We start from the raw sequence: 11,283 nt of genomic DNA, 5'->3' as shown, positions 1-11,283 counted from the left end.
CATAGTGGGCTTTCAGGGAGATAGCTTGAAAGGGACATGAGATAGAACTGCTTGTTTCAGACTGGAGCTGCTTAAAGTGCAATAAAACATCATTGTTAGCATTGTTAGCAGGGACTAATATAAAGCTACTTCAGTCTAATCTGGTTCTGGCTCTAGCAAAAATAATTGGGGGATTTTTATATTCTGCTTAATCTAGGGAATGTGGGACTGCTGCTGATGTTGACCACGGTTGTGTATCCTCTTCAAGAGCAGATTTACAGGCCCTCGAATCCCTGAAGATTTAAATGGTAGTAGCATTTTTGCAGAAAGAAATCGTAAAAATGTGCATGTGGTCTTTTGTCCTACCAGTAAGGCTGCTGTGAAGCTTGCTTCCAGTTTGGATTCGGGAGACAGACACTATCTCTACTTTTAAGATTAGGCTTAAAACTTTCCTTTTTGCTAAAGCATATAGTTAGGGCTGGACCAGGTGACCCTGAATCCTCCCTTAGTTATGCTGCAGTAGGCATAGGCTGCTGGGGGACTCCCATGATGCACTGAGTTTTTCCTTTTCAATTCAATTCAATTCAGTGTTATTTATATAGCGCCAAATCACAACAACAGTCACCTCAAGGCGCTTTACATTACACAGTAGAATAACAGGTATGATTCAATGCAGAGAGGTCTATTAGTCAGTCACCTTTTTCACTCACTGTGTGTTAATAGACCTCTCTGCATTAAATCGTACTTGTTATTAATCTCTGTCTCTCTTCCACAGCATGTCTTTATCCTGTCTTCCTTCTCTCACCCCAACCGGTCGCAGCAGATGGCCCCGCCCCTCCCTGAGCCTGGTTCTGCTGGAGGTTTCTTCCTGGTAAAAGGGAGTTTTTTTCCCACTGTCGTCAAAGTGCTTGCTCATAGGGGGTCATTTTCTCTGTATGTATTATTGTAGGGTCTACCTTACAATATAAAGTGCCTTGAGGCTACTGTTGTTATGATTTGGCGCTATATAAGTAAAACTGAATTCAAATTGAATTGAATTAAAGATTAGAGTCAACTGAATTTTGTTTTTTTACCCATGCCAATTCAAGTGCATAACTCTAGCTCCTAGTGAGTGGCTGGGTAGAGAACAAAGACTCTATTGCAGCGGTCCCCAACCTGTTTTGCGCCACGGACCGGTTTATGCCCGACAATATTTTCATGGACCGGCCTTTAAGGTGTCGCGGATAAATACAACAAAATAAAACTAGTACCGGTACCGAAAAAAAGAAAATTTATTCATAACACGTGAAAAGACCAAGGAAAACCGAGTTAATGATAAAAACGATAACAAAATAACGCTGAAAACCGATAAAAACCCTGAAAACTATACATTTCACACCTGAGCCTCAACTCTCACGGCCCGGTACCAAACGACTCACGGACCGGTACCGGTCCGAGGCCCGGGGGTTGGGGACCGCTGCTCTATAGTATTCATCTGTAGTCAGTGTAGGCTGTCAGTCCACTGTTTACCTTAACTGTCAGTGTGTGTCTGTTTACTCTGTAGGAGGTCATAAAATTTGGAGTCTGATGAGTCAGTGAAGCTCACTTCTGTCCAATGACAGTGATACTGTGGCAGATACTGGGGCGATCGTGGCCTCGGTCATTGTGTCCTTGGGCAAGACACTTCACCCGTTGTCTACTGGTGGTGGTCAGAGGGCTCGGTGGCGCCAGTGTCCGGCAGCCTCACCTCTGTCAGTGCGCCCCAGGGCAGCTGTGGCTACAATGAAGTTTGCGATCACCAGTGTGTGAACGTGTGTGTGGATGACTCAATGTGTAAAGCGCTTTGGGGTCCATAGGGACTAAGTAAAGCGCTATACAAATACAGGCCATTTACCATTTACTGAGGTGACTTGTTGAGGATATCCTGAAGTTTTCGGTTGGTAAACATCTGCTGTTTTTATCGCTGTTAGCTGGCTTTTGTGAAACTTTTTTTGATGTTAGGCTCAGAAATTTAGAGAATAAACTCTCATACAATATGAGAAATGATTTATCAGAGGTAAAGTGCGATTTTAAGGAGACTCAAGCCAAGATTAGCTGGCTTAATGTTATCTTATGACCATCTGCTGATAATAAGTAATTCTAACAGTATCGAGACTAAATAAGCGTGTTTATGCATGTGTTAGATCACTGACTTCAGTTCAGGCAAGGAGGAAGAGGATGCAATGGAAATGACAGAGGAGAGAAAGGAGTAGAAATAGGAGAAAGACATGAAGAGAAAGAGATGATGAAAATACTATGTGACCAGTCTCTAGCCACATACATAACATGTGATGATAATGGAGCAACATGGTTACTACCACACACCAGCCCCAGATTCTTTGTAGTTTTAATGGATTAAGTTTCTTTGAATGGAGCGGAAGACATAATTACACACTTACCAATGTATATTTATGAGTACAACATTCAATTTTTCTACCAAATAACCTAAAGAGATTACTTACTGTACATTTTAACATGTTTGAAATATTACTACACTTCAAATACCACTTCTAATGTTTTCATGCATGCTCAGTCAAAATCCCCAAAAGTTGATTTCTGTTTATCTGGATGATGAACAGAATTAACTTTTTGGGATACCACCTCTAATGCATATCAATAAGTTTCAAAATAACCCCAAAAAAGATTTTTGTAAATCTGCAAGACTATATTATTTTACCTAAGACTGTCAACCATTAAAAAGGGAGCTTTGGTTAAGAGAGGTGTGAAAGTACAAACACTTTTGGCCACAATTACAGACATGTAGCATGTTTCCAAAATTGTTTTCTCTACCTGTTCATTACTACACGTGTTTGGTGATTTTTTTTACCTGAAAAATTTCTGTGTGTCCATGCTGTTTCTGGAAGACAAATCTTAGATGATCTGGAAAGCAGCTTATGCCTCAGGGGTTTTGGCAGAGACCTCTCCATGTCCAAAATTGTAAAGGCCCGCTAAAGATATGAAACAAGTCGTTTTTGTTTCTTTTGTGTTTGTTTCATTTTTTTTGACACAGTCTAAAAACACTTATTATTTATATGAGTCATAATAAAGTACCAGGAGTATGGGTAAGTGCAAAGCAAGTGCAAAATTAAATATAATATCCAGTATCTTAACTAATATAATGAAGAATTGCCTGGAATTTTTGAGGTCATGGTTGCAGACTTTAACAGCATCCCACCTGCAGGTTCCAGATGTTTTTGCTTTGGTTTGAGAGTCTTTCAACTGTGTTGCTCATCAGGGCTATCAGCATGTTCAGCAGGAGGATGTATGTGAGAACTATGTAAGAGATGAGCAGGATGTGGTAAACTTCTTTGTACTGAACGTCGTCCGTGAACTGCAGCTCTCCCATTCCAATAGTGAACTTGAACATTTCCAGTATAGTAAAACGAACGTCACTATAACTTAGCTTATTTACAGAAGTAGTCAAGCTCCCTCCTTGTAGCTGTATGTCAGCTGTCAGGTTTTGGGCAGCTGACACTACTGTAGGCGGGTCACGTATAAGAGCAACAAAAGCTATAAAAAAAAAGAGAAAATCCAAGTCAAAACTGCAAATCTTGGTAAGCATCTATTTTGCACATTCTTAAGTTCTTAGATTTGGAGTCTATTAAAATCTTACCAGCAGAAAATCCAAAAAGCAAGACACAGTAAACGGATAAAAAGTGCAACAGGTCACGTAAGATCATCTAAAGAGAGACACATATTTTAAACTGAGCCACTCATATCTGCCCAGGCAGCCTATTTTGATAGTTTTGGTAACAAAACTCTTACCCTTTGCATCATGACACCATACATCCCTAATTGCTTGGAACCTCTTAGGTAGTAAAGAAAGTTCACCCAGGCAAGAGCCAAGGAGAGCACAAGAAGTCCAACGTATTCCTCCTGCCCACAGCCATACATAATCACACAGATCAGAAGGAGTGCAGCCTGCAGGAAACTGCAAAGACAAGAGATTTCTAAGACAGCAGTAATAGTAAGGTATAAAAAAATATTTCATGGTGATACTTACAACACAATATCATTGAATCCATCAATAGATAGGACCCTGAAATTCGGAGGGTTCCTACAGAAATGATTTATCTAGAGATTTCAAGGTTATTACATTAGTAAGTTTAACTCTTTCTGTGTGAATGATGTGACCAGGTTCCACTTTCTTAGCATCTTATAGAGAAAGATTAGTGCTCCAAAGACACTGAGGATCTCACCAACACAAGTGGAAAATTTTCAATGGGAAATGGCGGCTGAGGGTTTAAGAGTCTTTGCTTAGGCAAAGGTGAATGTCTTAAAACATAAACATTTAACCCTTTTTACCTTTCCATCCTTTCTGTACAAGGCCACAGCAGTGAAGATTGTCAGGTACACCACATAAAGCAAGAAATTCATCAAGAATAATTTGGAAGCGAACCTTTCCCACTTATTCTGAAGACGACTGCGAAGTGGTTCAATCTGAAGCATCTCGGGACGATTCTGAAATTTACAAGATAGGTTTTATATTAACCTCCTAAGATCCAAACTCTTTCATGGCATGCATTTTTAATTTCTCTTTGCTATTTGGGCTGATTGGGACCTGATGAATGTAAAAACAAAGAATTACCTGATTTTTTTTCCTGATTTTTGTTTCTGAGAAAAATGAGATCCACATAAGAGGACATTCATTCTAAATTTCGATAGAACAGTATATATCATATATTTAATATTTGCTAAATTTATCCCATGCAATACTATCTAAGCACAGTGAGGTAAGAGGATTTTGCTACTGTTAATTTCACTCTACACTGCCTATGCATAGAGTACTTCTAGTTTCATCTGAGCACATTCAACACTGTTTCCATCATTGTTTAAAAGGCTCTACTGCCTCTACAAACATACAAAACAGCATACCCCATTTCCTACTTTATCTGAAACATTGGAGGGAATAAAGCATAGAAATATAATAAAATAAATTAAAATGAGGTCAAAATTGGAATTTCTCACCGGAATCTCACTCCCAAAAATTATTATCTCTAACACAGAGTCTTCTTCATTGGTGTCAATGGAGGTCATGTCATAAAGTGAAGACTGAACAGGTCCGTAGACCCATTCTGTAAACCTCCTGGATAGTGGCCTTGTCTCCTCATCCATGAATTCTCGATGCAGCATGTGCCTAAACAGCTGGCAAATGAGAGAGCAGAAAGGAAAAGATCTATCTCAGAGACATTATCATTTTTATTTTCAGTGCTTGCTGTAAGTAGGTCAGGTCATAATAAACCTTTGTTAAATGCCCATTAATGCCACCTGGGACATTACTATTAACTGAAGTGATTCATCAATCTAGTTGTTTAATTGCTCAGGGGGACTCAGGCCAACTTCTGTGGAGGCAGAGGTCTATATTATATACATGTGACCTCTAACCACGTGACCTTAACTTGTCTGCTGTTTTGCTTGTGTGACAATCATGGTGACTGTATAGAATCAAGTGGATAAGGCCCCATTCACACAGGCCTCCATGACTATCTGGTAACCACCAGCCATGAGGAGAATGTGAGTATTACCCAACCAGCTGAGAGTGGTTGCTGCAGCTTTGAGGCACAACTTTTACCATTCTCCGTTTCCAGTTTACATTTCATTTTTTCAAGTTGCATTTGCAGACAAGTATGGAAAAACTACATACATAGTGGCAATCTGCTAGCACCTAAAGGAATCACTAAGAGATTTTGGTGCAGTGCAATGTGTTCATTACGTCATGTGAGAAACCTCATTACAATTGAAACTCTTAACTTTGTATTGTGATTCTTATATTGCTCATTATTTTGTTCTGCAGCACAAAGAACCGGCACCATTAGTTACATTATTTAAGAGCGCTTACTCTAAAGTTTGAATTTAAATGGGAGCTTAAGGCAAGTCATTTGGCTCACATCATCATCTCATGTCAGTCCTGCAGCCTATGAGTGTCTTAACTTTATCTTCTGTAATGTACTCAAAACATAAGTCTGCAGCTCTGAATGCATTTGTAGCTACAGCCAAGGTATGTACATATACAAGCTTTCTATTGCTGAATGTCACCTTTAAACATGCCATTAAACAGGTTTAAGTAATTTTGCATTACTTATCATAATAACACGTAGGGCGGCAAATATAATTTTTGCATCGTGATACAATCTTTATTTCATCTTTACTTCTTTATAAAGAAATACTTAAATTAGTGTAAGATAATCACTTAATCTCAAGTCTGCTGAAAGAACCTGTCATATATTGCAACATATCAAAACTTAAACATGTTGCAACAGCTACATAGTGTAATACAACTTCTTACCTGCCAAACATTATTACCTATTGTTTTGCTGAATTTTTCTTAATTTTATTAAAACATTAAAAAGTAGCACAAAAGCTTTGGCATATGGGAATGGGTCAGAACCCTTAAACTTGTCCCCTGAGATCCCCCGTTTTAACAGGTTTTATTTTAGTGTTTAGTTCCCAGACCTCTCACTGTTGAGGTCTGGGAAGCGCTTCCGCTCCCTTAAGGCCAAAACAGAGAGAATGAGGAGGAGCTTCTTCCCCCAGGCTATTCGGGCCCTGAACCAGGTGTAGGACTGGACTCTCCCACACACGTCACTATAAGACTGGACTCTCACACACATCACATCACCACACGCTTCCTATAATCCTATAATTCCTATAATTTATAATCTTTATAATCTTTATAATCTCTTCTGCTATTTGCACATTCTTTACTGTAAATTCCTAAGTTAATTTGTAAATTTTGTAGTGACCTGTAAATTGTAAATATTGTAAAACTTTTTTTCTGTCATTTAATGGTCGGGCATTGTACAGCTACAAGCATTTCACCCCCATGTCATACTGTGTATGGTTGTGTGTGTGTGACAAATAAAATTTGAATTTGATTTGAATTTGAGAAGGCAGTGTACACATGATAAATCAAACTGCTGAAGAAAACTGTTCCATCAAGTTAAAACAGACATTTAGTAGAAATCAGACCTACCTCTATCTTGCCGAGCTTGGCTGCTAGTTTTAGAGGAGTCATGCCTTCAGTATTTTCAATCTCTTGCAACTGGACTTTTTTGTCAAGCTTGTTCTGTTGAACAAGTATTTCATGATACACCTTTGCAATCATATCTGTGTTTTCTTTTGTGTTGTCTGCTATGACCACCAAGGTGTGCAAAACAGTGTTTCCTTGTGAGTCTCTGTCAGTCACGTTAGCTCTTCTGTAAGGGTTTTCCATGAGAAAGGACACAATATCAGGCTGGTTGGTGCAGGCAGCCAATGACAGAGGGAGCTCCCCTAATGGAAACAGAAACGGATGAGCTTAGAGATAACACTTAGCCATAAACAACTGAGACAGAAAGTGTAGCTTGTTGACACCAATATGACATTACCCACCAGAATAAAAGCCCATTTCTGCAGTACGCTGGATAAACTTTCCATTGGCTTTGGCTTGCACATCAGCTCCTTTCTGGACTAGCAGCTTCACATGCTTCTTTCTTATGTTACGAAAATGTGAGCTGTTGACCAAGACCACCAGTCCCCCCTCTTTGTAGTAAGGATCTGTATAAGATGCATTGATCAAATTTTCTAAATCTCCAGTTTTCTCTGCTGTGTCAAGGATGACTTCAATAGTGTCGTTTCTTCCATCCTTCAGATTCAGCAAAGCTTTCAGGAGTGCTGTTTTTCCGTTTCTATCATCTGAAGGAATTGAACAAATTACTCAGTTCTTGACAATTTCTCATACAATCTTAAATTCATACTGCAATAACTTCTTAATTTACTTGGGAAAGTATTACCACGCAAGAACAAACCACTCCTCTTCTCCAGACCTTTGTTTATAAATGCAGTCCACATTTTTTATTAACCAAACAATCCTGCTATTCCAGTACTAAACTGCATTTACTGTACAGGATATTTCTGAGGACACACTACAGACAAGCATGTTCACTACAAAGCATAATAGCAGAATATAGTCATATCCTGCTATAAAGACTGTCCCCATTATTTACCTGTGAATTCTGGGCTTGTAAGTCACTTATTATGACGTTGCAGGTAGTCGAGCAGGCCATGAAGTTCTGCTGTGTTTCCTTGGGAGACTGCTTTAAAGACTTTCTCACTTGTGAACGTGTCACTGGGAGTAGGTTCACCAATAGGCCTAAACAATAAATAAAGATAAAAACAAAAGTACTAAAATACATTATCAGAATCAAACTTGCTTTTATTTGCCAAGTATACACATACAAGGAATTGGGCTCTGTTTTTTTCTTTACTCTTAATACATGTATCAGAATAGACAACAGACAATACCAACAATAGCAACATGAGACAGACAGTAATAACACATGTGGCATATGTATATGTAGCTCCAGATTTTCAACAATGCATCAATTAAATAAATAATAAGCAATTAAATAAATAATAAATAAACATTAGTTACATCCGCACTGGGTCGATGGTATCCATAGGTATATGTGCGATTCTTTTTCTAAGGAGACATTTCAATTCCAATTCTTCCCCTTCTGGTTCTTTATTTGGCTCCATATTTTCAGGTGTATCGTTGTTTTCCATTTTAAGTGTGGTTGATGAAAAGATTTTGATCTTCCACGAAAAGATACTGTTTGTTCCCACAAGCAGGTCTTCAACAACAATGAGCTAACGCTGCACGAGTGTAGAATTCTAAGTGTTACGAGTGCTATGCAGGTGTTGCTGTTTGCTACCTTTGTCATGTTTTAGTCTCCACCCTCTCCCCAGAGAAGATGGAGCATGTTGTAAGTTTTTTCATAGTGGAAATTTTGACTTGGTGTGGCTTGCAAAGAAACAGCACAGGATTTCAGTGTGATAACTGGCTTTACAAAATCTAGTACCAGTCATTGGTAATATATATCAAAATAGTAGCTTACATTGTTATTTATCAGGCTCTCTTCAAGTTCTGATATATTGAAAGCATTTGGTGTGAAGTTTCACTCCTTTTCTGCACAAAATCCAACCATTGCCTATTGCCTTCTAAAGTTGAGAGGAACAAATCGAAAATCTCTACAGGTCATTTTTTGTTTGTTTTCTATGTAATTGTTCAGATTATTTTATGCCAGCTTCTTTGAAAGTCAGTTGTAAGTTTACAAAACTGTGGAAATCAAAACTTGGAAACCTTCAAACAAACACTCACAAAATAAAAGTACTTAGCAGAATAATCTATTAACATTAAACCCATTTTAACTGACTGTGTGCCTACGGCTCTGTCCTATCGTAATAGGTACCTACCATAGGTCACATTAGGATTACATTTTGATTCATGCCAAGAAGATGCAGCATTGTCATTACTGCAACAGCTGTTCTTCATAACTACCTGAAACGGCATGGATGCCCAGACCCTCCAATATTAGGAGATACCAGTCCAGTGTACCTTCAATTCCCACAAACTGCAGACAACAACTTGCATACAGAGAAGCTTTTGCATTGTGTCACTTTAAATAGCGGTTTTTAATATTTACCTTTTCATTGTTCATTTACATTTTCACATGTCATGATCAAATTACTGCATTCTAAAGTATATTTGTGTCTGGTATATTAAAGAGTTATACAATTTTTATTGACCTGTGGGTATGAGACCATTGCATCTCACTCTCCTTTATCTTCATTTCTAGTTCTACTTGGACCATCTTCATTTTCATTTCATGCTCCTTTAGATACTTCAACTTGTGTTCATGAAATTCAATAGCCAGCTTTTCATGGATTGTGACCCTAACCCCTAACCCTCTTTTCCTGTAAGCAGTGCTGGCGCACATAACGTCTGAGGATGTGGAGGATAAACTCCCTTGCAACTCTGCAGTTCTCTCAATCCACGTGTGCGTGCCCCCTCGTCTGAACTGTCTAGATCAGGGGTCCCCAATCCCAGTCCACGAGGGCCGGTGTCCCTGCAGGTTTTAGATCTCAGGGTCAACACACCTGAATCACATGATTAGTTCATTACCAGGCCTCTGGAGAACTTCAAGACATGTTGAGAAGGTAATTTATCCATTTAAATCAGCTGTGATGGATCAAGGACACATCTAAAACCTGCAGGGACACCGGCCCTCGTGGACTGGGACTTGGGACCGCTGGTCTAGATGGTCATTATCTGGTATGTTCTCCAAAGGTTGTTGGTTCTCCATTATTCCTGTCAGCAATTCATCCAACTGCTCTGTGCCCTTATTTGCAGGTCCTCCACCAGTCTTAAACCTATCTCTTCTGGCGAATTCAACAGTCTTTTTTTTTTTTTTACATTTATTTTTATATTCTTCCACAAAACCTGTATAACATAACACATGCAATGAGAAACCATTAACATCACATAACAGTAATAGAAGTAGGGCCACTAACAAGGTTACATTAAGTTAACAATTCCTACCTTAAGTTAGTAAACTATCCTTGCAGTCAGTTGGGACTGAAGAAGTCACTTGGATGAGTGACGAAACATTTCTCCCACTGAAAACGCGACGTCCAGATGAACAGAATCAACCTTTGGAGGTATCCTTGTAGAAGTTTGTTCATTTGCATTGAAGATTTCTTTTTCTTGAATTCCTCAACAGATGTGTGATGTTTGTCCACCCCCACTGTCAAATATGGTGGTGGCAGCATCATGCTCTGGGGGTGCTTCTCTTCAGCAGGGACAGGGAAGCTGGTCAGAGTTGATGGGAAGATGGATGGAGCCAAATACAGGACAATCTTGGAAGAAAACCTCTTGGAGTCTGCAAAAGACTTGAGACTGGGGCGGAGCTTCACCTTCCAGCAGGACAACGACCCTAAACATAAAGCCAGGGCAACAATGGAATGGTTTAAAATAAAACATATCCATGTGTTAGAATGGCCCAGTCAAAGTCCAGATCTAAATCCAATCGAGAATCTGTGGCAAGATCTGAAAACTGCTGTTCACAAACGCTGTCCATCTAATCTGACTGAGCTGGAGCTGGGCAAGGATTTCAGTCTGTAGATGTGCAAAGCTGGTAGAGACATACCCTAAAAGACTGGCAGCTGTAATTGCAGCAAAAGGTGGTTCTACAAAGTATTGACTCAGGGAGCTGAATAATTACGCACACCCCACTTTACAGTTATTTATTTGTAAAAAATGTTTGGAATCATGTAAGATTTATGTTCCACTTCTCAAGTGTACACCACTTTGTGTTGGTCTTTCATGTGGAATTCCAATAAAATTGATTCATGTTTGTGACATGAACATGTGACATGTTTGACAAAATGTGGAAAAGTTCAAGGGGGCCAAATACTTTTGCAAGCCACTGTATAAACAATTACAGCAATATGACGCAACAAACACAG

At 39.1% G+C, this 11,283-nt stretch overlaps 1 protein-coding gene across 1 annotated transcript; it reads right to left on the bottom strand.

The window, feature by feature from the left end:
- Nucleotides 1-2,820: 2,820 nt before the first annotated feature.
- Nucleotides 2,821-8,436, bottom strand: LOC146373237 (transient receptor potential cation channel subfamily V member 1-like). Its single transcript, XM_084951604.1, is given in 14 exon segments — nt 2,821-2,867; nt 2,870-2,945; nt 3,173-3,507; nt 3,611-3,677; nt 3,763-3,928; nt 4,001-4,054; nt 4,142-4,205; nt 4,208-4,232; nt 4,303-4,458; nt 4,966-5,142; nt 6,971-7,269; nt 7,369-7,671; nt 7,983-8,128; nt 8,411-8,436. Coding segments are annotated over 14 exon segments (1,941 nt in total).
- Between the last annotated feature and the right edge of the window lie 2,847 nt (nt 8,437-11,283).

The sequence above is a fragment of the Perissodus microlepis genome, chromosome 14 (genome assembly GCF_051167445.1).
Source record: "Perissodus microlepis isolate ML-2025 ecotype Zambia chromosome 14, ASM5116744v1, whole genome shotgun sequence".
NCBI classification, from domain to species: domain Eukaryota; kingdom Metazoa; phylum Chordata; class Actinopteri; order Cichliformes; family Cichlidae; genus Perissodus; species Perissodus microlepis.
This window is presented reverse-complemented; position numbering and strand designations above follow the sequence as displayed.